We start from the raw sequence: 27662 nt of genomic DNA, 5'->3' as shown, positions 1-27662 counted from the left end.
AGTATTGACATTCTATCTGAAAACATTTCCCAGTTTCACCCCCTTCTTTGGCAGTCAAGAGATGTGACTACAACTCCCATCACTCAGCATGACTGGAAAGCCTGATTCAGAGTAATTTAAAAGAAATAGGTTGGGAAGACGGATCAACAAATACAAAGTAGCAATGAAATTTAACTTTTTATGAAATGCAAAGCCTGGGCTTCTTTTTCTTGCATGCTGATTCCAATTAATATAGCCACAGCTTCTATTGCTTTCCTTTTTAAGGTTTCCTTTTCTCCTGCTCCTCTTCTTTTTAATGTTTATTACTTTCACCTTTACACCTCTCCATTCTTCCAGAAGAGCACAATAGCACACGTCCTTATCCTTACAACAATCTTGTGAGGTAGGATAGGCTGAAAGGACCTCTCATGAAAAAAATCTCAACATATCCTACCAATACAAACATAACAGTGGGAAACATCCTGCAACAAGGGAGTTAAGGCAGCATTTCCCAACCTTGATCACTTGAAGATGTGTGGACTTCAACTCCCAGAATTCCCCAGCCAGCTGGGGTATTCTGGGAGTTGAAGTCCACGCATCTTCAAGTTGCCAAGGTTGAGAAACACTATTCAAAAATCCTTAATTTAAATAGTATCCAGTAGCAATCCAAAACTTATATGCAGGAAGAAGTTATTTTCTTTTTCTTATTGGCCGAAAAGGAGCTCGACTGTTTATTTTCCCCTGAACTCCAGGTGAGAAGGAGCAAATGTCATCCTTAAGGTACGAAAATAAGTCCGCTGGTACTAAAGAAATACCCTCACTAATTCGTAAGACTCGTATCTGGAACCTGCGGCTGAAAAGCGCTTTCTTAGGCAGGATGGAGGCTCACCAGCTCTCCCCGCCTGGATTTGGGAGGCCGTCAAAAGGGATTACGAAGAAGGGGCGGCCGAGCTGCGTCGGCTGGGGCGGAGCAGCTGCGCAGGAGTTGCGGCGCGAAATTTGAACAGCGCTTCTCCATCTTGCCAGGCGCTTTTCCAGCTACCGATTTCTTCCAGTATGGTGGAAGGCCCGGGCTGCAAGCTGAACGGCGAGAAGATCAGCAGCCGAGTCGCCCCGGGTCAAGTCGTGAGGCGCGTGCGGGGAACGGCGCCGGCCCCGTCCGCGTCGCAAGGTGGAGCCTTAAAGAGAAGAGCCGCTGACGGCGTCTCGGATGGGGTTAGTAGCCGCCTCGGGCGGAGGTTCGACCGCGGAGGAGCGCGCGAGAAGTCCGCGCTCCTCACAGGGGCTGCTTGATGCAATTAAGCCAGAGCTGGGCAGGGCACCGTACCCTTCTGTGCTTTAAGCAGAGAGAGAGAACAGCACGTCACGCGGAGCGCCTCTTGAATGGTGGAACCTTTCAAAGCATGTTCTTTTTTTTGTAAATATGCAATCGATAGCGCTAGCTAGGACCAAGCATCCCTATTGCTTTAACACGCTAATCACGCGAGGGAAACCCTACGCAGTGACCATGCTCTGGTGATGGGCCTTCCAAGGCTTGGGGCGCAGGCCCTGGCATGAATTCTCTGGGGAGCAGAAACTATTCATAAGCAGCAGGTTGGTTTCCATGCCGTTGGGATCCAGGTACCTGAGCACAAGTACTGTTTATGATGACTGAAACCCCAAGGGACACTAATAGACTCTAACTGCTAAGATTCCTATCTGAACAGCTCCTGCCAAGACATCAGTGCCATTCAATATACCGTAGGTGACCCATTTAAACAATCCAGTTTAGTATTTGTTTTATGGTTGGGTTAAACCTATTTCTTAATTTAATGAATCCAGGGTACTTTGCAGCTTATAAAGTGGAAAAGGAATACATGCATGGTTAAAGTAACTCTAATTTTAGGAATTCCAGTTGGTTCTTTCATCAGTAATTGCATGGCAAGCTTGACCTTAATTTTGTCTGCATCTGATTGGCAATGTTGTGCAGTACTGTGCACTGCTATGAAGATTGACACCCTCTGTGCCAGTGTCTTGTTCCTAAAGTTTAAGCACATGCAAGCTGCCCAGTTACTAAATAATCCTTTATCACAAGCGTTCTTTGTATATGAGAATTGCAAAAGATGTGACTGATTGATATGAGGTTACCATAAGTGACACAGTCATGTCATCCTCAGTAATCGTAAGTTTTGACTGTCCGGGAGATTTTCTGGCAAGTGTTGTTTTGTGTGGCTTTTTTCTCTCCTTGCACAAAACACTTAAAAAGAAATAACCAACATCTGTAATATATTCCTTCCATTAACATAATAAATCAACCATAACAAGTCTGATTAATTTGAAGAGTTGGAAGAACTCCGGCAAACATCGAACACATGTAAGAAATAATGAGGAAAGTGTCCTCCAGTCACTTTGTCTAATTAGAAAGATGGCAATTTTTAAAATATAATTTATTATAAAGAAGTCAGTTACACAATATCCACTATAGAGTAACTATCATTATCATGGGGAAAGATCCCATTCAGAATTGGCTCGCGTGTGTGTGTGTGTGTGTATATATATATGTGTGTGTGTGTGTGTAAACTGGGTGGATGGACTTGTTTATTTGTTTAAAAAATGTGCTAATGAGGCATACTATTGGTGTAAAGGCTTAGGACAAGGGGATTTTTTTTCCTTGCTTCCCATGTACACAGCATGCCACTTCTCTGCAAGTTTTGATCATTAGTGTTGCCAGCATAAAATTACTCTGTTGGGGCTTGTGGAACTTTATAGGGGAAAAGATGTTGGAATATAAATGAGCAGCTTGGATTAATGAGCTGCGAAGAGCCAAGCCTGCATTTCTGATTGGTGGGGTGGATATACCAAGAGGATTGCCGCCTCCGTCTTTGTTTGAGTGCAGGCAAAGAAGTGTCATTAGAGGAAACATCATCCACAAAGTATTCCCGGATTTCTAACTAGGGAAGAAATATTTGGTAGACTCTATATTTTGGTTTGTCAATTGTAGCTCAAGGTCATGTTTGGCATCAGTGTAAAATATGTCAGTGCTACTACTTTGTAGATAATTTACAAGTGTATTTACCTTAGATTGGTCTTTGTGTTGCTAACTTGTCCCACAGATAGTCCTATGACTGGGCTCAATGCTGGATATCAGACCCCCAGAATTCTCTGTATACAGCTAGATGATTGGGTTTAATCAGAGATCAGTTTGCACATATAGCAGCTCAACCAGTAAAATTCTTCCTGGATTGTATGACTTTATATTCAGTAGGAGTACCTCCAACATTCTGGTCATATAGGAAAGTAGCATGGTTCAAAGAAGGGTAGATTATAAACTTTCATTTTTGTGGGCTGGGTGGTTCTCCAGAAAGAAACCATGTAATTCTACCATTTTCACTCTGTAGAAATATATAGTTCAGGAACGTTTTTCTATCATCAATCTACTGTTTGTGTAAATGTGAGCTTCAGTCATACATAATGTTCACAGCATGAAATCCCTGTCATATTTTTCTAGTCTGCTTTATTGAGCGCCTGAATATTCATGGTTAAGTCTGGTTGTGAGACGTGTTCCCACCTGATCACCACTTGCTGGTAAGGGAAGTTATTATAGGGATCAAAGAAGCAGGGGAAGTGAATGCAACTAAAAAAAAAAAAAAGAGTGAGCAATTATCTATCACATCACTTAAGAGAATATACTAAGAGGAAACCATTCCTGTGATATGCCATTGATTTGCATCTAGCTGTTCACAGCTGATTCTGGCACTGAAAATTATATTCAAGAAAGCCTAAAATTATTCCTAATCACTTTCTGCTTTCATGAACCCAATGCCAAGTTGTTATCGTGTCTGAAATAATCAACTTACACCATGACCTTCAGTTTACAACATGTTTATTTCACAAAGGCATTTAAAAATTCAAAAGCAAATTAGCAACTGCGAAAACAGCAATCTTAGGTCTTTTAATTATTTACTATTGTGTATGTAGCTGGGAAGATACTTCATAAAGAGTGTCAGCATATTATAGTAGAATGGCAAATACTGCTAAATGAATTGTTAAATGTCATGAAATTTGGGTTCAGCTTTTAAAATGCATTTTCAAATGCTTTTTCCTCCCTCTAAATAATTTCTGAAGGATTAAGAAAAAATATATCTGCATTCTGTAGTATATGGAATCTTTGCCTAACACTCTTACCTCACAGTTGCAATTTTGATATTAGAAAACAAAGAAAGTTCCTTTATAGTCTATTGAACTCAAAACTTAAATAAGCAGTATTATTCATCTATTGTTTAGATATTTAAGTTTTTAGATGCCACTGTCAACTTTCTGTCAATAGCTGTGATTGCTCTGAGTGAGTAAGTAAACTTCCTTTCCTTTTTCCTGTTTTTATGAGCTTCATAGGCAAACAGCAAATAATAAATATGAATATAGTTCAGTACTAAGCTGTGTTTACATATGAATACAGATAAAAGCTATAAAAATAGATTATGAAATAATAAAATAGATTCTTTCTTGCATTAGAAAATATCCTCTAATTATGTATTATTTCTGGGGTTTTCTGACTAAATTGCTTGGGAACAAGATTTTTTTTCCTTGTCTCAGATATATGACTACACTACTTAGCAATAGTATTTAAAGATGGTTTCTTTAAGAATCTCAAAGCTGCTTGATTCACTGATATCCAGCTTGTAAACTGGCATGAATGTAATATTTATGTTAGCATTTTTATCACAAGATGTTATTTATTAAAGTATTTATAAATCACCTTTTGAGCCATACATCTCCAAATGATACAGTTTTAAATATATATCTTCTACACAGCAGTCAAATATAATAAAACAATAACCAGTGTTCATGAGTAGTAGTGTCTGTCTGTCTATCTATCATATATAGTTAAATAGAGTTTTCAGATTCTGTGTAAGTTGAACTTGGGTTCCTACATGCTTTATCTTTAGGAAGAAAGTTTTTCACAGAGTGGGCATCACAATAGAAAAGGTCTTCTTAGATGGCACCAAAATAATATTCAGGAATGTATTGGCATGGGAGGACCTCAGCTGATGAACATATAATCAATATTATAGGATGTATGTTGAATGATATTATGAATACTGTGGCCCTTTTACTACTTGCACTTATCCATGACACAATCGTGCCTTGACCACAAGTTTCCTCCTGTTGCCATTATCATCCACAGCCCATAGCCAGGTAGATAAGAGGACAGCAGACCCCCACTCTTTCATCTGAGGAAGAAGAGAAGGCAAATTTGTGCTTATTTGTCAATTCTCTATATTTGTTAGTTTCAGTCACTGCCACCCTTGCCAAGCAAAAAATCTTGTTCCTCAAAAGCTGGTCAGTTTCAGTTATTCCTGCTTTCTTGGATATAACTAGTTGCACAATCATAACAAGGTCTCCATCCCTCCATTGGGCAGATTCTGCCCTGAAGTCTTTCCATATGTTTTGAAGTTCTTTATCATGATAACATTAATTATTTTAACTTGGCTGATGCCCAAATGGGATGTGGGAGAAGAGGTACACACCAGCCAAGAGAAGCTTAGGCAGAGTTTCAGTGAGATCTTTTGCATTCCTGCTGTAAAGCACTGATAGATGGATGCTTTCCATGATAGCTGGTGATATATTAAAGAGGAATGGCAGCAAAGCCAGAGGAGCAAGCTGATCATTTTGCATAAAAACACCTTTTGGCAATGACTCAGAAGAGATGCAGTCAAGGCAGGGTAGGGATTGACAAAGAAAACAGCAAATTTTATTTCAGCATTGTTTTGTGCTGATGGAAGAATGGGTGGATAATGCTCAATGGTGAGGAAAGTAGACTTTTTAAAAAAAAAATTTGTTAGCATTAGGGCATTTCTTTTAGTATCTTATAATGAATTGCTGTTTCATATATAGGTAAATGTGAAAACAATATTTAAACCCCTCTCCTAACATTTATTTTGTTGTTAATATTTTTAAACTATTTAGATTACTGGAAATAAGAATTTGTGCCAAGATTTCTTAAAGGTGCTTAATGGGTGCGTATACTGTGGCGTACAAACTTTGGGGAAGGAACTTTTCATGTACTTTGGAGAGAAAGCCTTAAGGTGAGAAAGACATGTCCCTAACATGTATAATTCAAAGGAATTCTTCTGATTTATTTATCTTTGTCAGAAAATTATTTTCTTCCTGCCCAGACACAAAGTAAACATTTGGTCATACCAGCTATAATAAAGGCTATGAACTTCATAAGTATGAACATGACTTAGCATGAATTGTAGCAGTAAACAGATAGACACTTCCCCCCCCCTTTTTTTTATGGGTCGTGAGCCAGTCAAACCCATAGCATTGTAGACCCCACTAAAATCATTTTAGTTATATGTTTAAATCTTCCATTAAATACATGTCTTTACTGAAGCTATCCTGTGCTTAGATATTTATATGAATTGGCTTAAACCAAACAAGCTATTTCTAGAACAAGGAGAAGATGGACACCTTACGTCCCTCAAGAACAGTTATATTCCTTTCTTTATTTATTTGTCAAATTTATTGTCAAATGTCACACAAAGTGACTTTTTCTTATAACCACAGTCTTGCATAGTTTGTTGAATCACATGAACATATTGAGTGGCATTTTAGTGTCTTTCTTTAGTGTCATTCTTTTCCCTTCTATCACTCCACTTAAAAAATAAATAAATCAGACACCTCTTTTTAAAAGCATTTCTGAAATTGTCTTATTTCTGTATGTTTTCCTCAATAGATAGCAGGCAGTTGGAAAGATGTCTTTTTTTGTTTTTGTGTTAGACTCTGAATTTATCTTTTGTAAAGGGTTTTTGGTCTGTTTGGTGTAATGGTTAAGGCACCAGGCTAGAAACCAGAAGACCCTGATTTCTAGTCCCGCCTTAGACACAAAGCCAGCTGGGTGACCTTGGGCAGTCCCTCTCTCTTAGCCCTAGGAAGAAGGCAATGGCCAACCACTTCTGAAATCTTGCCAAGAAAATTAGTGCAGGCAGTCTCCAGGAATCAACACTGATTCAAAGGCACCAAAAAGAAAAGAAAAAAAGGGTGACATTAGGCTTAAGGACACATGAAATTAGGCCAACAATTAGTGTATTGTTAATCACAACCAGGATTGTTTATGATTATCATTACATTTGAGTAAGTCATAAAGCTAGAAGTAGTTCTGAATGGATGCATATTTTAAGAAAGAAGTTTCTCTTCTAGGTTCCACTTTGGCATGAATGGTTCTTTGCGTATAAATCCAGATGCAAGCCAAAACAAAAGAGTAGCGCTTGCCGTCTTAGAAATACAATTTACTACTGATTTGATTTGTTTCTACGATGCAACTGTAGAGCTTAGGTAAAGTAACATATGTTTTACTGGAATATCTTTCTTCCAGGAAGGGAAATATTGCCATTCTAAGTCAACTGTGGGAGCTTGCTTAAATCTACTGAAAATATGCTTAATTCCAGTAGTTCACTTCATTTGCTTTATATAGATTGATGGTGAATGGGTGGAGAGAAGAGGCTTTTAAAATCTCAGTGCATGTTTGGGTTGTATATTTAATGACAAAAAGCCACTCCCTTGATTCATACTTGGCAATCTCTATCATAAGTTACAATCCCCTTTTACTCATAAATGTTTGTATGAATTAGGCTGCAGTGTTGTATCCATAAAGAAGTTAGAGTAATTGATTTTTAAAACATGTTTGATTAAAAATGCACCTAAAAAAATCAGCCAGCAGAGATTTTGTTTAAGGTATTAATATTTAGCATGAGTATTATAAAAATGAGCAGGTGGCAAACATTCTTTATAGAGGCATGCCCTACTTCTGTGTCTCTCTAAATCCCCTACATGTTGATTAACAGCTTGCTCTTGATCATGCTTGTTAAAAAATCATTCCTACTGAGTTCCTTGCAAGCATACTTGGGAGTAAGTCCCATTCACTTACATCCTGTTATGTTTAATGGGGTTAATTATTTTTAATTTACCACTACTTATATATTTACATATGACATGTAAGCAGACATGCTTTAGTCACTATGGTTAATTGAAAACAGGAGCTAAAACTTCTGCTCTCCCTGTGGTTCCACCAGATGAGGAGAAGTAGGAAGACTGTGAGAATCCAAGATTCAGATAACCTTGTTATTACTGATAAACCATTGTTTGTTATATTATGTCTGAGCTTAGCTATTCTATGATTGAGAGATTTTATATTCTGAAAACACCTAAATCTTTGCTAAATATTGTCCTTTTGACCCATTTTTCATTTTTGGCTCAATAAGGTAAAAGCTAAAACAAACAACACATACTCTTCCCCCTTACTTTTTTTTATTTAAGGGTTTGGCTATTTTCTTCTAAGTTCAGCTTGGTTTTGATAGCTTTAATCATTTTTATAGTTTACACGTCTACTTCTTAATTCTTAATTTATTTAACATCTCCATAAAACCACTGGGTGAAGTTATCTGTCAGTTTGGGGTTAGGTGTAATCGGCATGCTGATGATCACTAATTGCACATCTTGATGCCAGGGCAGCCAAGTGTTGATGTCCATATCTTCTCCTAATGTCTGGAGGCTGTGTGGATATGGCCAAATCCTACCAATACTGAATGGCTGTGGCAACCGGTGTCCCCTATTTCTGGGAACTTTCCCTCTTGAGTCTTGGATTGGGTTGCACTTCCTCACTTGAGACTGGTGTGCAAGTGAGTCGTTTTGGACTCACAGCTCCAGCTCAAAGAGCAGGTATCAGCTGTGCTCAAGAGGGCCTTCACACAGATTAATCTAGTCTGCCAGTTGAGGTTCTTCACAATCACTCATGCCCTAGTCACCTCATAAATGGACTCTTGCAATGTGCTTTACATGGGCTGCCCATTGAGACTTCTTGAAAGCCACGGCTAGTACCTCTAACCCTAACCACCTATCTCTGTTTCTGCCTGGCTGGTGAGATAGGGCAGAGTGAGTATGTTCAGATGCCTTAAAACAGTGTCGTTTATTAGCACCCAGGAAGCATGCCTTCACCGTTGCAATGCCTGACCTCTGGAACAGCATCCACCCAAAGCTCTGTACAGTACAGGCCTTACCCTGATAGCATGCAGAAAGTCAATGAAAGCTTGGCTGTTCTCCAAGGCCTTGGGGCAGAGTGGTGGTTGAGTCCCTGTAGGATGTTTTGTTTTATACACACTTTGCCTTCTGGGGGCTTATGATCTAACAATCATTTTTATTTTTAATCCTACAGGAACACTGTTGAATGTGAACAAAAAATTAGAATGCTGGGAGATTTAGATGTCTGCTGTTCAAAATTTAGCTTCCTAAGAGCAGAAAGTGAGATTAAGAAGCAAAAGGGCCGTATGTTATGTGATGTGTTGCTTGATCAGGCAGTCCTACCCGGAGTGGGAAATATCATAAAGAATGAAGCACTTTATGACAGTGGTCTGCATCCAATTGTTAAAGTATGTAAAATATTTCTAGCTGCTTCCAGTTGTATTTTAGATTTTGCTTATGATGATTTAGGTCTTGAGCACCTAAAAAAAAAATTGTAGCGTGCGCAATGACTGCTCTCTTACATAGTAAATAAAATGTTTCCATAAGGAATTAATTGAAACCTTACCTTCCATGGATAATCCCAGGAGGCTATTTATATTCAGAATCAAAATGAAATTAAATGGTCACTGACCAGTGATTAATACAATTTCATAACAGAAATTTTAAAATACAAAGAAATTTGAGTATCATGCAGAGAATATTAAATAAATGCATAAATGGAATAAAAAAATACAAGTGCATTCCTTAGGATAATAAAAATACTATAATAAAATTAAACTAAGATATAAATGATAGAAGCATTCAGAACTAAATTAAGGACTTAATTAAATATTAATATGCTAACATCTGTATTTTTATGCATTATATTTATATCCAGCTTTTCCATAATCAAAACAAAAGCAAATCAGTTAAAACACATTAATAAAAATAACAGGAATCACTTTTTAACCATTCTTAAAAGTTTATTAAACTCTTACAAATTGACCAACTTTTTGCAGTCCAAAACCCTGTCTGAACATGAATGTCTTGTCTTCCGTTGAAAAATACTAAAATGAAGCTAAATTGGTTTGTTTGGTCTCAAGTTACAAAGCCTAGAAATAACCACTATGAAGACTCTGCCTTCTGTATCCTGAAGGAATGGTATTTAACAAATGAATAATTATTTTAAAGCAACTTATATTTTGAAACATTTTGAATGGCAGTCCTGCATACTGTATTCATTAGAGTAATCTATGGTTAAATAAGTATGTATTGCTGTGGCCAAATCTGATACTTTCAGGGATATATAATAGTGTTCCATTAGTCTTAGATGTGCAAATACAGTAGATTATTAGCCACCAACTGGACAGCAATCAACTCTGTGCCTAAGTTAAGGGCTAAATCATGGGGTAAACTGAAAACATATATGCAAGTGGAATCCCAAGCTGTACTGCAAAAATTACTTGAAACTCATTAAGTGTTCTTGAAAAATTCGTTTTATACAAAATGACAAAAATATGATAAAATGATTCCAGTTATATTTCAAGCAATATATTTTATCACATTGTCTTCTATCATAAACATTATTGCATCTTTGTAGATTTAAATAAAGTTCTGTTTTGCAGGTGATCTGGTGTAATCTACCAATCTGATCATTGGAAATGAACAGCCCAACAAACACATATAAAGAGCTAGAGGGTTCAGACTAATCATGTAAATGAAAAGAATAGGAAGTTGTTACAAGCATGCAGTTGCAGCCCCCAATAAATGCCAGTTACATTTTCCACGATCATGAGTCCATTGTGGACCTCTAGGCACATACTGCATAGCTGCATAAAACTCTTCCATAAATAAAGCCTTGATCATATTAATAGGGCAATCCTATACATACTGATTCAAAAGTTAGTTTCACGTATAGGATTGCTGTATTAAAATCCCAATAGGCTTGTTATCATTGTCAGTGTTACCCATATTGTTAAAGTAGGTTTCCTGGTCATCAATATCTCCTTAATGAAGGACACTGTCAGAAAGCAAGGACACCTTGTTTGTAGATGGCTTCACTGTGGTTTTCTAAAACCAATGTTCCAAATTACAGGTTTGTCAATTAACAGATAAGCAAATATGCCACTTGGTGAAAATGACATGGGATTTCTCACTCCTCTTTTATAAGGTAGGAAAAAAGTTCTTTTCTAAGAGGTCGGCAAAAAGTGCAACATGATGAATATGTAGCCTTAAAGTAAACGTTACTTAAAATTTCCAATATTATGTTCTTGCACCAATTGAGAGAAGTGATTTTCCTCCCTTGTAGGTTGTTATATATGATCCTGTTTAATTTTTTTTAGGACATAAGGCCAACTTACACATTAAAAAATGTGAAAGTAGCCTTCTTGGAGCTATGTCATTGGAGACCAGGGAGGAGAATCCTATGATGTAATGTTCTAAGTCATCAAAAATTACATTTCTGAAGAAAGTGAGCGCTTCTAGATGAAGGGTTCTAACCTACCCTTACACATGATATTTTATGTTTGATTTCTTAGTAGAGCAGAGATATGTAATTATTCAAAACAACTACAAGCTGCACATGTTGTATTCCATTAAATTTGGTGACTGGAGAAATGCTGCATAACCCATCATTTCCTGGACGATGCTTAGAAAACTTTACTGCATCTGAGAGATACCACTAGAGAACTTGCTTCCCTGAGAGGAACAAAGCTAAGGAAAGAATGATCACAGTTCTTTAATCTGTCCAGTATATGTAAAAAATAAAGGACTGTCTTTCAATTTATTTTTAAGTTCTTTCCAGTTATTACAAGATGAATACGGTTTCAGGTGAGCATCTTTGGCTTTTGAAGACACATGAATAATCATTGTCTGTTCCAGTGTCGCAAAATGGGATTGGCATTAAGTAAACACTACAGAGTGTACAAACGCCCCACCTGCTGTCAGTGCAGGGGAAAGATCACAGTATGTCGATTAGGAGAGAACAACAGAATGACCTATTTCTGCTCACAGTGCCAAAAGGACAAACCTCAGCATGGGGATTTGGGGTAAGTCTTTATTGTCTTTGAAAGCATTTTACAAATTATCTCAGTATAATTTAATGTTTGAATTTCAAAGAGATGTCATGCTTTTCTGTTCTTTTCCCTCTCCCCATGTTAGTTGGTTATCACTGCTCCACCAGTGAAATCACAGCAGCTTATATTGACTCATTACAACAGGAGTGGGTAATCCACAGAGCAGTAGGCAATTTCCCATTTGCCAAGATAGAGCCACCAACATTCAACAGTAATTTTGGTAGTGCAATTTTTGGGGATTTTTTTTTTTTAAAAAAAGGGATGGTGATAAAAGTAGAAAGTCTAACCACTTCCATTTACACATTGAAAGCTCTCCTAAGGCCCCTAAACATGAATCTCTATAGATGTTGTCCTTTTATAGCATAACATCCTTCTTGTATTGTGGTAACCAAAACTGGACTCAGTATCCCAGGCATACTCTGACGAGTGCAGTAAAGACTGGAACAATCACTTTTCACAACAGAAAGCATGTCCAGATGAACTAATTCTACTAGTACTAGGTTACATTAACTAATTCTTTTGGTACTAGGTTGCATTAACAAAATCTTGCAAGTCTGAAAGTACATTTCTCCCCCCATCACCCTTACAGCCGAAGAAACTAGGGAGGATCCCTCCTGAGACATTTGTCACACCCACATTCCTGCTGTGGGTTTAGCTACCTCTTATCTGGCCATTCCCCTGGCTGCAGCTCTTCCCTCTGTCTCCCAAAATCATTCTCACATACGATTACACTGCTGGCCCATGATTAATCTATAATTTACCAAGACATCCAGATCCTTCTCACTAATATTACTGCTGAGCCAGGAACAACCTACCTTGACCTGTACATTTGATCTGTCTAAGGACAGAATCCTACATTTCTTGCCACTGAACTGCATTTTGTTCGGAAAACCCCAATGTTCAAGTCTACCAAAATCCTTCTGAACCTTGAGTCTGTCTTCTGAGACATTAGCAATCCCCCCAGCTTTGTGTCACCTGCAGATTTGTTGGGCATCCTTTATGTCCCCTCATCTAAGCAATAATAAAAATGTTGAAGATCACCAGGCCCAGGACAGAACCCCAAGTAGCCCACTGCCTACCTCTCTCCACGTAACATAGATCCATTAAGGACTGTTCGTTGAATATGGTCGTTCAACCAACTGTGAATCTGTCTGGCAGTAGGGCCACCCATCCCACATTGTCCCATTAATTGGTTAATAAAACAATTATCCTTCCTTCATGTCACAGCAAACAGCCAAGGAGAAATAGTTTAAGTGGTTGGCCATTGAGCAGGGAGTCTTGTTTTAGAGAAGAGGTTGCTCAGAAGTCAGAAGAGGAGTGGGCCTGTATACTCTGCACTCTAATAAACAAGCCTTCTGTCAAAATATGTGATGCATGCCTGACTCCAAGGCCTGAAGGTAAGAAATTATGGGGTTTTATAATTGCCTGTTTGCATCATTATGTAATGTAACATAAATAGCCTAGAGACCATTTCATTCTCACATGTAACATGTGTCATATGAATTCACATATTAGGGTTTCAGCTCTACATTCTTTGATTTTATTCATCAGAGTGTTGTTTGCATTGATGCTTCAGCCAATTATATTTCAATGGACATATACATCATTAACCTACGCAGCTTTGTTTCATTTATAGTTGATATATTGTTTTTCTTTTTGCTGCAAATGCTTTCTAATATGTATCTACTGCACTTTGTATGTTTTATTATAGCAAACTTTGGCTAAATCTTATTGTTACTCTGCATGCCATTGGCTACATGAAGTTCTTATTAATTTTTATTAACAATAAAAACGGCAAATCTCTGCTTAAGTATCTTGTAAAAGAGCAGCATAGAGGTATAATTCTGTCTCTTGAGAAAGAAAGAAAATTTAGAGGAAGTTCTCTTTTAAACAAACCATGATGGGGAAAGATAAGAAATATCCTTGAGCAGAGACTTCTGCTTAGAGTCTGAATTATAAACCCAGGCGCTAGTCATTTTAGGGAACAATTGTTTGTGTTATAATGACATGTTCCTTTTGTAACTCAAATCTATACTTTCACAGCTGTTCTCCAATCCTCTGCTGAATGAATTATTCACTTGAACCTTCTGTACTTTTTGTGGGCTTCAGCAACTTTCTGAATTGCCAAACCAAATGTTTCATACATTTGAAAAGGAATACATTTGCAGGAAGGGGGAGAATATTTCCTTTTATAGCTAGAAGGGGCCATTGCTGTATTTCACTGTGTTGATACTTCTGGGATGCTGGGAGTCTGCGCACTGAGAAGTGTTTAATCCTAGCAATAAAATAGCTGAGATTCTAAATCTCAAGCCATAAAATGCTTGAGATTCTGAAGTGTTGAGATTCTGAGTGGAGATAAGTTCAGACTCTCTTTGCCATTTGTAGTATATCCCACTCTCTTAGCAATAGCTGTGTGCAACATTTCCTTCCACAACCTGGGGCAGTATTCAGCAGTAGTCTTAAGCTTCTAATCTTCAAAGCACATCCCTTCTCTACTCTGATTATGCTTCCTCTACTCTCTTCTATGAGTTTTCTCCTTTTGCTGTCTTTTTTTTTTAGCTTCTTCTCCTTCCAGAATTCTAAATGACAAGTTGTTTACTTTAAGATCCTTTGTTTAAAAACATGTTGGCCATTTTACTTTTGTAGTTTCAGTTGGATTCTTCCCATCTTATCTTCACTACTAAGTGCAACTTTCCTCTTCCTTATCATGGGAGTGTGACATAAGTTCTGCTTCCTCTTTGAAGATGCAGTTCTCCCTTAGCAGCGCTGAGGTAGTTCATGGGCCTTGAGAAGGATGCCGCTAATGATGAATGCTATTGGGAATGCTTTTGATAAGAAATAAGCAATTTTGTGTCTGTGGTCATCAGTGCATCAAAAACGCCTCATCAAGGCTTGAGAAACCCCTGTCCAGGAAACCCCTTAATTTAGTATACAAAATTACTTAAAAACTATAAATAGGAAGCTGGCATGCTGTGAAGCACAAATAGTCTAGCACATTTATATTAAAGAATGACTCTTGACCTCATATTGGCCTTTTTAGAATATAATAGCGGGTGACCAAAAATAGGCCTTGTTGGATGGTATATGTGATATACAGCGATGAAGTGGAAAAGATGCTTTGGAAGGGCTGTGAGCACACTTGGTGCACATATTAGTACTCCTTTGAAAGAAGCTTATCTTTTCCTGGGCTTGCAAAGCAGCCAGGTAGTCCCAAGAAAATATGTGTTGGAGTTAAGGAGACGTTAAGGGGTGGCGACAGGATACAGTAACCTTTTCCGCCCCCTGTCTGTGCCTCCTGAACTCCAACATGTATTTTCTCAGGACTCTAAGGCTGCTGTGCAGGCCCTGAAAAAATTGCAGTTTCTTTTAAAGGGATGCTGACAGATGCAGCAGATACAAGCCCCCCCCCGCCCCAGTATATTTTCTGATCTGGATCCTAATAGCTTCATATAACTAGATAATGTGAAGTATTGGGAGATGGTCCAGACTCAATCCTGGGGAATTGCCTCGCACTTTTCCTTTGAACCAAGCTACCATTTGTGAATGGCAGCTCTTTGATGAATAAGCTCCCTTGTGACAGACTCTCAGAATTCTCAATGCTCCCACCAGCCCAACCAACTATCCCTGGTTTAAGCTGTGGTTTAAATAATAATAACAACAACAATGAAACATCTGTTATTACTAGTAAAATTATTAGATTTAAATAAATTATTATTTCATAGAATCTGTTCTTCAAAAATGTAATAAAAATCCGCCTGGCTTACTTATGTAATACATAACAGTACAGAAGGCATTCACAACTGAATTTGTAAAATCCAGTGATTGGCATGAGAAAAAAAAATGCTGATTCAGTCCTTCTGTAGTTAGTATAGTGCTGGGCATGAGAGCCTGAAGGAACTATCTGCTTTTAGTATTTATATATGCTGCAAGATATGTTCTTGGTTGATTTTCTTTTCTTAGTTGATTCTTTAGCCAGCCTCAGGAACCTAAAGATTTTAGTCCTAGTCCCTTCAGAAAACCAAATTCATCAATTAAGTTATCCCCTGGAATTTATGTACCCAGCTGGCCATCTAGGAGCTGAAGCAAACCCTATGCAACAAAGGCAGTGTAGCTTAGGGCTTTAAAACAAAATCACAATAATGCTCTTTTCACTCTGGCATTCCAATTGAGAAGCTGTTAAGCTCTTATCAAAGCTCAGTGCCTGCCATCTGAAGACTTCTTTACAGTGTTCCAATAAAGCAACTTTACCTCCCTGCCCCCAAATAACATTCAGTATTTTTTAAGGTATTGCAAGTCAAACGCTTTGCTCATTGCTTATAATTAACACCATCTTATCCTTATCCTTGCAAATACTTCTCTTGCTTTGCCTTTGCTCCTTAGTTGATTAGCAGTTGTTAAATTCAGCTTTGTACAGGAAAAGACAAAAAAGACTGCCACCAAGATTAATATTCATTTCTAATGCTTTCAGTTCACTTAATGTGTATTTGGATGTTCATGACCATAATAGTGGAGTACTCTTCTGAGACCCATTGAACTACTTTAATGCACATCTTTATATAAATGGGAATAAGCATTTCTATGCAGAGTTATGCCCATAACTATTTCTGTATTGCTATAGTAGATTACTTGGGCTACCAGGATCATAAATTGAAGCACTATGTAGCATACTATTGCTGGAATAACAAAATTTAGGGAGACATGGGAACAGTTGATTCAATAATACTAATCAGGATATTTTTATCTATTTAAAGTTCAAAAAATAGAAAGTAATGAAGGTTTAACAACATGTAATAGCTCCTTAGTCAAATATCCATGCAACAACTTTGGAAAATCAAGAATGGAAATTAAGATTAACAGGAAGACTGCATTTGGGACAGCAACTCTGGTATTGACAGATTTTGCTGGTAAAGACATTCTACCAGAACATAACAGAAGTGAAAGTCGAACTCCAGATGGAGGCTCTCTGCATGATCCTTCAAGAAACGATTTTAATAGTACCTACCACCAGGAAGTAAATTCATCAATACCTTTTCCCCATCAATATAATTCTTTAAAGCCAGCATCAAAGAAACTGAAAATTGATTGTTCAACTTCTTCTGTTGGAAGCCTCACTGAGAAATTTACAAACAGGTTTGTTAATTTCAACTACATATTGAGGGGCAAAACTGTTCATATGAAAAACTATTTGTTTGTATTATATTTTTGCTTTGAGATGGTGCACTATTACTTATGTTCTGACAGATACCAGTCCATGAAACAACTTTGTCTGCAGCTGTGTCCTGAAGTGCTGTAGACTTGTGGCTGAGGCAGCTTATTAGATCCAAAGGCTCCAAATATCCCCACAAGTTTTAGTAGTATAAAATTTGCTCATGCTTTTGGTTCAGTAGAGTTTCCATGGAGTAGAGAAACACAAGGGTTTCCTTCTGAAATGTTTACTTGGTTAGGTACGATGACATTAGGTCTTCTACAGAACATCAGGTATGCTTGGAGTATTTGAAATGGTTGGTTGCCAGGTGCAGAAAGATTGAAAGCATATACAATATATATCTGTGATGAACTTGTAGAATAGGAATGTTTGAAAAATATTTCAAATCTGCAGTTGCAATCACTTAATAAAGAAATGAAGCAGTGAGAGAGGGCAGAGTTGGTAAGCATAATGGAAACATAAATAGGAGTTGCAACCCCACTTCCTTCTTAAAGTGTAGAGCAGATGCTGGCACAGTGTAAAGAAATGCTGCACAAAAACCATTGGAATAAAATATTCTTTTTAAAAATGCACTTAAATTATCTGTTTAATCTAAACAAATTGGAATTTTTAGACTTCCAAGGATAATTACTCACATTTGTTGAATACATAATTATTTTCCCACTCTTACTGTGTCTGCATATTGCTGGCCAGCAGTCCTGTTTAAGGTAACTTGGTCCCTCTTGGAGAAAGAGGAACCTCTACATAGCCACTTAGAGGAATTTTCTAGGCATCTGGTTGATCTGCTCAGAGCTGGGCTCCAGCTGTGCAATTTCCCTCAGATCCCTGAATGCCAAAGACAGCAGGGACATTTTACACAGGTTTATGCCAAGTTGAGGATCTGAGTGGATGGGGCCAGCACTGATTGCACTGTTCTAGCCTTCACAAGGCTTATAAAGAAGGCTCTAAATTCCCCCACAAGTTTTACAGTATAAAATTTGCTCTTGCTTTTAGTTCAGTAGAGTTTCCATGGAATAGAGAAACACAAGAATTTCCTTCTGAAATATTTATTTGGTTAGGTATGGTGACCTTCAGATCTTCTACAGAACATCAGGTACAGTATGCTTGGAGTATCTGATTTCTGAGTGTGACCATTTTTAATCTCTGATTTGTGTCCATTTATTCCCTTGGGAAGTCTAACTGACCTGTCTGGCTGGATGCAAATGGAAGAAGGATAATGTTGCCAGGTAGCATAAATCATGTTGGGAAGGTATCACTGCAGCTGAGAGAAAGGAGAATGCCAATCTCAGCTGTTTAGTATGAGCTTAGGTTTCCTATGAACAATGAAAATAAAAGAGCTACTGTAAAAAAATAATTGTACTTTACGCTTTGGTATGTGTTCAGTGAGTGGGGGGAGTAGAGGAGATAGCTGCTAGATGCCATAGTACTGAAAAATGATTGGGGCCGTGGTTTCACAGGATTTGTTAATAGTCTATAGGCCTTTTAATGGCATATAGGCTGTATTCATGAAGCTTCACCCAGCTGGTCTAGAGAGAAAACCACATAAAAAGCCACCAGGTCGTAGTAATACTGGAGAGGAATGCTGCTTACATATTAATGAACCCTAGAGTGAAACTATCTAATGCTTTTTGAGCTTGACTAGTAGCATACTTGCCAAAAAAACCTGGCTGCTGCTAAATCTAAGAAACAAGAAGCAATCTAACCTTGTTTAAACATTAACCGTCAAGGCAGATGCCCTTGTGCATTGTAAACAGAGGCACTATCCAGCTATTCTGGTGATGCTAACATCAGAGGAGAGCAAAGCTTTCCTGTCACCTTCATAAAATACACTTTTGTGTTCTGCCAGTCAGACTTCCTCCTCTGTGGAATATGATGAGGATCATTAAAGTAGCTTTGATCAAAGAGCATGGAAAATTGTCTTGAAGCGGACAAGTAGATAGATATCCCCATAGTCTGGTCTAAGACACGTGTAATAACTTTCCAGAGGGCAAGAATATAATTGGAAGGAATTGGTTTTCTAGTACATCTTGCTGTTGCCAATTCAGGATGCCTTTTAAACTACATGAAAGTACAAAATTTATGCTAGCAATGCCAGAATGGTGCAGTTTACTTTTTTTTTTTTAAAGCAGCAAGAGAACTTTAAAAAAAATGCTGCTTGCATTTCATTTCAATAGAGTGGATTTTTGACACAGAGTCTTTCAATTTCATTTTAAAGAGAAAGTAGAGCAGATAAAATTGCTAGGTGCTCTGTTTGGTCAGATGTATCATTGAAAGCGAAGAGTTTATTTGGACTTTGGAAGAAGAGAAGAGGAGGTGGGCTGGGACTGAAGACGCTGGTCCTGCTGTAACTAATCTTCTTAACTTTATGCAGGGCTTTATCTTGTTACCTGTCATTACAGAGCACCTCCAGATAATATGACAGATGGCTCTTTCACATTAAATGCTGGCAGTCCTCGCTGCAGTAAACACAGTCGCTTCTGTGTTCTTCGCATCGTGAGGAAGGACGGAGAAAACAAGGGCAGACAATTTTATGCTTGTCCTTTGCCGAGAGAAGCCCGGTGTAACTATTTTGAAGTATGTGAGATGGTATAGTACCATACATTCTTGAGAGAGATAAATCAGTTTCTGAAACCACTGTGATTACTTACAGATTTCACTTATTCTTTTAGTTTTAGCATATTGGAAAATGAATTGCTATGATGATAGCCTTGTCTAAAGAGGTTCTCAGTGCATCTTGGGAGGAATAAGTGGGTTCTCTGGTCACTACGGAATTATTTTCTGTGGGAAGCAGAAGTGAGTGCTGGGCTTTCAGTTAGTGGCTTACGCTAAGATTTAAAATAACATCTTTATTACAATATTTTATTGTTTTATTAATTATACCATTTCTGTCCTGACTTTCTTCTTACTGACCTGCCTTTCCCAGCTGTATTTGAGTAGTTAGATGGGGAGTTTGGAGAAGGGTTCTCTTGTCTCATGTTCATATTCTTCTAAAAATAGTTGAAGTTCTAAAAACAAATCAAGTGACTTTATGATTTCATTGCTTTGATCCATACTATCCTTTAAGCTAACTTAACTTTTTTTGTTGCCTAACTAGCTAGTTTCATCTGAACTTTTCATCTAAGTCATATTGCAAGGCTTTCTTCTTTTTTGGTGGTAAAATGTCAGATAGTAACTTGACAACAGTAGGGTAAGCAAAGACAAGGGGAAAAAAAAAACAATGAAAATTGCAGCATTAGCCAAACACTATGAATAACATTTACCATAATCAAAATGATTCAAACTCAGTGTAAGAGGGAATCAAACTCATATGTTCATACTTCCTTTAATCTTTTATAAGCTAGAAGGAATAACACTATTAGGCAACATAAAGCAAGAACCTTCAAAGGAGATACAATGCTAGTGTAAGAATGCTTAATCAAGTGTGCAAAGATTCTGGGACAAAATTAATGTAATAAAACAGCACAACTGAATCTGAGTTCATATTTTCTCTAATGACCTTGGCAACATAAAATGAGTTCTGGTGTTTTTCTTGTATTCTCTTCAGCTCAGCTTTGATAATAGTTTCTGTTCCACCATATGGTAACTAATACAATACAGTGTTATTTTGACCTTCAGATTTTCCAAGGGAGAGAGACATTAGAGCTTGGGGAAGTGAGATCTATTGCTTTGAAGTCATAAGCTATCAAGAGTTTTACTTGGATAAATTAAACCTGTGTTTCCTCCAAAAGTCAGATAAGACTTTTTATAACTGTCCTCCCACAAAGTCAAACAAGTAGAATTCAGGTAGTGGAGCAAGCAGAATTTTAAAGGAAGTTGCTTAGCTTGATTACTGTTAGTCACCACCTACCTTGCAGAATTAAAGGGGAGTTTTTTGCTTCCAATCTAAAACAGGAATTTGGCTTCAGCATCTAGTGTTAACAGAAAATGATTTCTCTCTGCAGTGGGCAGACCTGCATTTTCCCTTCTGCAATCATGGGAAGCGCTGCATTATGAGGACAGTGCTGAAGATTGGCCCTAATAATGGAAAGAATTTCTTTGTGTGTCCTCTTGGGAAGGATAAACAGTGTGACTTCTTTCAGTGGGCTGAAAATGGTCTAGGAATGAAGATTATCCCAGGATGCTGAGCTATTCATCTGCAATAGACTATCTGACGTTAATCTTCTCAAACTGTGTGTGCTATACTGCTCTTCTGTAGGAGATATTTTAGGAGGGTTATGATCAAGTGGCATTTTGTGATTGCAAATCCATCTGTATTATATATTTGAACGTTTCTTCTCATATCCCTCTCTGTATTTCTGCTATTTTCTGTTCATTATTTGTTGCATTTTATCTAATGCTAGAAAATCTCAGAGTTAATATCTGAACAATAGGTAGTCCTCTCTTTTGTTGCCTTAGTTTTTCCCTCATACACACACATACACACACAGACCAATATTTATTTATTTTCAGTTGGCTATGAAGAGTAGTCTAACTTGGATATAATTTGTTTCCTCATGCCACTTGCCCTTCAACTTTCTCTCCTCGTTGTCTTTATATAAAATTTTTATTTCAATGCATTTACGATGAATAGATTGCATTAGATTTTTTAATCAGTTATGAAAGATTAATATTTTCAATAAAATGTTTCAAACAATGATGAGCATTTGTTTGTTCTTAAGAATAGACTATGAGATTGTGGGCAGAACAGAAAAATAGTTTAGATTTATTTATTTATATAGCTGCCCATCTCACAGCTGTGACTCTGGGTGGTACCCAGAAGTTTAAAACCAAAAAAACCAGCAACTTCATATGTAAAACAAACATCCTGAGCACTAATCTGAAATAACAGTAATACTAGTATAACTTACATCCTGGGTCTAAAAATCAGTCCATTTTCAAACAATGTAGACCAAAACAGAGAAAACACCAAAAGGGCTGGTTTAACTTTCTGGTCCATCCAGATCTTTAACGCCTTATGAAAGCCCAAAAGTGTTGGGGCTATCCAAATCAGTGGAAGGACAGTGTAATATATCAGTGGGTAAATTTATGCTGATGATTCTTATAAAGCTTTGATTTGAAAATAATAAACATTAATAAATATTTAAAAATAAATTGGAATCTATACTAAAAATACTACTACTCAAATCTCTTTTAAATAGTGTCAGATCAAACTCCTTTAAATAATAGGCTTGATCCAGTGCATAATTAGAAATTAAAACTATTAATTTCAGTGTGATTGCATCATCCAAGTATGATAGTATCATAAAAACTGATAGTTTGTCTTTTTAAAGCAAGTTGTAGATTTGGTCGAAATTACTTCAGTGGTGTTCTAATTAATGTTGGACTTCAAATCCATCAGTTCATTCCTCTGTTAACAAGAATTTATGAAAGTTCAACTCAATTGGTATGGTCAGATGTTGCCAGTTCCTAGAGCTTGGGTTAAGTAACAGCAAAGAACGGGCCTAACAGTTTAAACCTATCCAGGTTTCTTGGCAAATCACAATTAGGCTTAGTAAACATGGCACCTGTGGATACTGTTGTTGGCATCCTGTAGGCTCCTGTCCCACCTTTTCATTCTTCTTAGATACTTCTTATTAAAAGAAAAATAAAAGCTGGAATACTATGAAACCAAGTACCAGCTGTTTCTTCTCCTCTTCACCCCCTCCTTTTACAAAAAAATTTCTGAGCCCTTGTGCTTCCTTCCAAGAATAACTGATAATTGTGGCCTGATTCATTGCTTAGTAGGGTCACTAATCATTTGATACTGTTGTGTAGGAATATGCAAAATTCATTGTTCAAGGATGGGATGCTCTGGAATTTCTCGTCCTCAAATAGTGAGTTTTGCATGTAACTATTACAGTGCTATAATATTACATTCTGACCCTGGAATCTCTACTAATTTTTTGTAGCTGCTCAGGGAGGGGTGAAATGTGCTTGCTTCTAATCTTCAAGGTTTAGTTTCTTTGATCCAGTTCTCTGAAGTCTGTTAGAGTGAACTTCTCCTGCCACAATTGAATTATATCTTTATCTTTTAATTGTCAGCTCACTTCACTGGTTACAGCACTTAATGAGTTAATGTTCTTGAATATCCTTGAAGTGTTGCTTATGCATTCACTTTTTAAGGTCACTTTTAAACAGCTTGAATCAAGGTTCAATATACTCTAAGCAATGCTAACATGCTACTGTTTAAATCAATGGTAGGGCTTTTAAAAAAAATCTACATTTCTCTACCAATTACATTTGCTTTGCTTAAAAGGAATCTGCTTTCTCGATTTCTTTCAAAAGAGAATTTCAGTGAATTTCCCAAGTGTACAGTGTGGTGTTCTTGCACTGTTACAATATGGCCATGTGCTATATATGAATATCTATCTTTGAACAATACTTGCAGCTTTCCTGGAATCTCCCACTTCAGTCAAATACTGTGGGAACTCCTCCCATGCACTTTTGCAGACCAAGAAGCGTGTCAGCAGAAAGATGTAGTGGAAAGATGTATAACAGGAAACAGTATTGCTGGTTATAGCTCTCTCTCCACCTTTTCCAACAGAAAAGCAAGCTTAATAACAATCTCAAGAAAATTTTGAAATTCTTAAGCATCCTGAAAATAAGAAACACAGAAGCTTTTTTTGCAGAGGAAGACCACTTTTGAAAAACTGCAAGCCCTGCTTTGGCACAGCATTACATTAAATACATATCCAATAAGGGGTAGAGGGAAGCTTTAGGGATTCCACATTATCTGCCCTAGGTGTACTTAACTTTTTTCCTTATAATTTGTACTAAAGATTGTGGTTCTAGAATCAAAAGACTCATTTTATAGCTTCAGTAAAGTAAAGATAATACTGAAGATTTTTACAGTGATGTGAGCATGTTACAATAGAAATCTCTGTTTTCAAAAGCTTCCATATATGATACTTATAAACAATGTGCTTCCATGTACATGTAGTCCTCGTTTAGCAACCATAACTGGGACTGGCAAGTCAGTCATTAACTGAAGTGGTCACTAAGTGAAACCACGATTGTGCTTATGATCCTACTTCAGCTTTCCTTTGCTTTACAGACCTGCAAAAATGTGAAGACTGGTCATAAAGTTACTTCTTCATCACCGTTGTAGCTGCAAATGGTTGCTAAATGAGGCAGTCACTAAATGAGGACTACCTGTATAAGATTGCTCATTCAATACATTCTTCAATCAGAACTCACTCATTTGATGTATATATTGTGGGAAAAGCAGGCTGGATTCTTACTTTATCTAATTCTGCTGTATAATTCTATTTTTCAAAGTTTATCTAAATTTGGAGGGAAGGTGGCCTTGAGAGAGAATTGTAGAAGCAAGCCTAAGCAAAAGGGCTGAAGGATTTTTGAAAGTCCAGAACAGCGAGATAACTTTCAAAAACAGCTCAGACAGTGGCCGCCCTAATTCACTGAACTATAAGAAGGCGGAGGAGGTTCAGAACAATCACACTCAAGATTCTGTTATTATAGCCAATCACAATAAAAGTAGTTTTAGCCTTCCTGTAGAGTTGATTTCCTTGTCTAGTCCATCTAGTGGGGATGACAACTACTACATAGCTGAGAATATATCTCAATGAAATCAATGAGGCTTACTTCTGAATAGACACATTTCTAGAGTTAACATAAGTAAACTTTAAGCCTGTGACCAAAGTTTTCAGATGTTTTTAACAATAGGCAAAGTCTATTTTCCATATCTTTATAAGAAGCAAGCAAAGTGTACAATAATCAGACCCTTCAAGTTAACAACAAATGGACATGTTCCCAAGGCTAACTAGAAAATATGAAAGGATTTTAGATTAAAATAGCCTGTTGACAGCTGTGCTTACCAAAACATGCAATGTTCTATGTTGAGTTTACATTATATCTAGGCTAAATTTGCATTACATCTTACAGCATTGAATGACTGGAAATCTTAATGCCTTTCTAGTTTTAGTAAGGATATCAGAGCATCAGAAAGACTGGGGACATTAAGTTATCTAGAGGACATATTTGGAAAGAAAAGCAGATTGACAATCATGCCATATTTAGATTCTTTTTTTTTTCTACAATGAGTTTGAAAGGGATAAAGAAAGAAAATGTGATAAACACATGACAAAAAGAGACTTGGAAATAGACATAAGGTGACAAAGACCTACAAGTCTTGAACTTATATTGAAGAATTGTTCATTTTAATGTTTCCCGAATAAAAAGTTAAGCACACGTGCCAAAAACAGGCCTCTTCTTTGTCCTGAGAAAAGCATGCAGAGATGATTTCTTCTCTCTCAGCATTACTTGGATCCTGATGGGTATACTGAATGAAACATAATTGCTCCACATTCTCCTTGGGCAGCCTCTCCAAAAAGAACAGAAGAACAGAATTCAAGAGGCAGTCACACTCATGGCACAAAGTTAATATTTGACTGACATACCCAATGGTGCTATGATATAAATCTTATTAGTTTATTGTTTAAAAGGGTGTTTGAAATACATTAAAGATTTCTTGTGCTGGAAGAAAAATAAAAACCTAGACTGTTTCCTGTAACTATATCCTAGGTTCTAGTTGCTGTTTTAGATACATTTGTGAAAGATTGTTAAGAATTACCTGTGACAACGGAAAACCACATTGACATCACTGCCTGCGATATGCCTTCCGTATTAACAAAGGAAGAATTGAGATGAATTAAGAACAAACTGCTGAAGGGTTTAAAAACAATCAGAGGCATCTGCAGTTATGATCATTGGCCTCAAAATGATGGCCACATCTGGGAGATCAAACCTCACCCCTCTTTATTGTGTGTTGCACACATTCCATGGATGTAAAAAGGGGCAGGGTTTCAATCACCTAATCACGGCCATCATTCTAAAGCCAGTAACCATCTCTGTGGACCCCTGCAAATAACCCATGGAAACATATTGGAAACATACACAAACAATAACTGGAATTCTAATTCAAAGAAGAACTCATGGACATGAAGCTATTGCTGAACAGTCAACTGTTGAAAACAACTTGATGTCTATTCTGTATTGATTTGGTTGCTTTAGATTTCTTCTGGTGGCCACTTGGAATCTAACCAGAGCATTGTCATCATGTGCCCTTTTCTTAGTTATATGGTCAGCCACTTTTAATATTAATAAACTGTTCCAACTTCTTCCTTCAGGATGGCGCTACAGAGCACCATATGTTAAAACATCTAGATATCGGAATAGTTTTTTCCCTTGTGCCATTGCTCTATTAAACACTACATGACTCGATATGTGCTGGACAGTGGCTTCTCCCTTTGAAAACGTTATTTTACTGTGTAGTGTTATTGTTTATTATTTTTCTGTTGCTATCCAAAAGCAGTGTTGAACTTGCTGTCCGTCACCGAAGACAAATTGCTTGTATATATTTTATACTTGGTCATTAAAGTATTTTGTATTTGTATTTGTATTGTATTTGTTCTCAGAGTACTGACTTAGAAAGACCACTACACTCAACTTCTCCAGACAAACTCATAGGAAGGTAGATTTCTGACTGAAGGTTAGAAAAACATCCAAACCATAATGGTAGTTTGACAATATAGTAGAACCAATTAGTATATGTGATGGATTCCTCTTCATGGTGTGATTTGAATTGAAGAGCAGACAATTTAGAGCAGGGAGTCTGTTTCCTAAATGATTTCATACAACTCTATCCATAGACTAGAAAGGGATAGGGAACCTGAAGCCTTGCCTAGCAACCTAAAACCTGTCTAGAACATCAAAATGTCTAACCCCTGAGCTAAAGAAACACAGACACACACATATACATACATACATACATACATACATATATACATATACATATATACATATACATATATATAACCCTTGAGCTAGAAACATATATATATATATATATATATATATATATATATATATATTTAAAGCAAGAGAAAGAGAGTGGTTGTGAGTCCACCTGATGGGGAACAGAGTTGGGCAGGTAGCCAATTATGTTAATTTTTAGCACTACCCCTGAGTAGTTCCACAAGAATCTAATTCTAATATTAGCCTAATTGTAACAATAAATATGTACTAGAATGTATAGTATATACCATGCAATTCTTAAGTCTCCACTGCCGTACACACTCTTTAAATGGATCTCTCTAAATAAGTATAAACGTTACTATATACAACCATAGCAACCTGAGTTCTTATCTTTCTTTAACCTCATAGCAGTAAATTCCAAGAGGAGCATCTTTAATTGGCATATTGCCTTTTCATGTTAACTGAATTTGACTGTGCTTATGGCATACAGTCACGCCAATGTAGCTCATGTGCCTGAACTCTCAAATTCCACTCAATAGTAAAAATCTAGCCTAATTCATCAAAAATAAAAAGAAAAACAAGTATGCAGTGGCAATTTAAAGCAGATGATGTTCAAGTGTTGGAATAAGAGAGGCATAAGTGCAAGTTAGGCAACAATTATGCGCATCAGA

General features: G+C 37.1%; 1 protein-coding gene across 1 annotated transcript; it reads left to right on the top strand.

Moving 5' to 3' along the window:
* Window positions 1-729: 729 nt before the first annotated feature.
* On the top strand, window positions 730-22254 carry NEIL3 (nei like DNA glycosylase 3). The gene is made up of 10 exons (XM_007431008.3): window positions 730-1194; window positions 5926-6044; window positions 7162-7296; window positions 9173-9386; window positions 11054-11128; window positions 11839-12005; window positions 13260-13429; window positions 16784-17162; window positions 19638-19812; window positions 21180-22254. Exons 1-10 carry the CDS (start codon window positions 1036-1038, stop codon window positions 21360-21362), a joined length of 1776 nt encoding a protein of 591 aa, XP_007431070.1. The 5' UTR covers window positions 730-1035; the 3' UTR covers window positions 21363-22254.
* Window positions 22255-27662: the final 5408 nt, after the last annotated feature.

Source organism: Python bivittatus, unplaced genomic scaffold (assembly GCF_059951505.1).
Source record: "Python bivittatus isolate LINGU-HERP-01145 unplaced genomic scaffold, Pbiv_v1 ctg000070_np1212, whole genome shotgun sequence".
NCBI lineage: Eukaryota > Metazoa > Chordata > Lepidosauria > Squamata > Pythonidae > Python > Python bivittatus.
Note: the sequence above shows the minus strand (reverse complement) of the source record. Positions and strands in the feature narration are given on the sequence as shown.

Excerpts from the sequence above, each read along its gene's own strand:
- NEIL3 (XM_007431008.3), top strand. The coding sequence starts at position 1,036 with ATGGTGGAAGGCCCGGGCTGCAAGCTGAACGGCGAGAAGATCAGCAGC. Across the intron at positions 1,195-5,925 it reads CTGACGGCGTCTCGGATGGG|ATTACTGGAAATAAGAATTT; the intron begins GTTAGTAGCCGC and ends TAAACTATTTAG. Across the intron at positions 9,387-11,053 it reads GTCTGCATCCAATTGTTAAA|GTTTGTCAATTAACAGATAA; the intron begins GTATGTAAAATA and ends TCCAAATTACAG.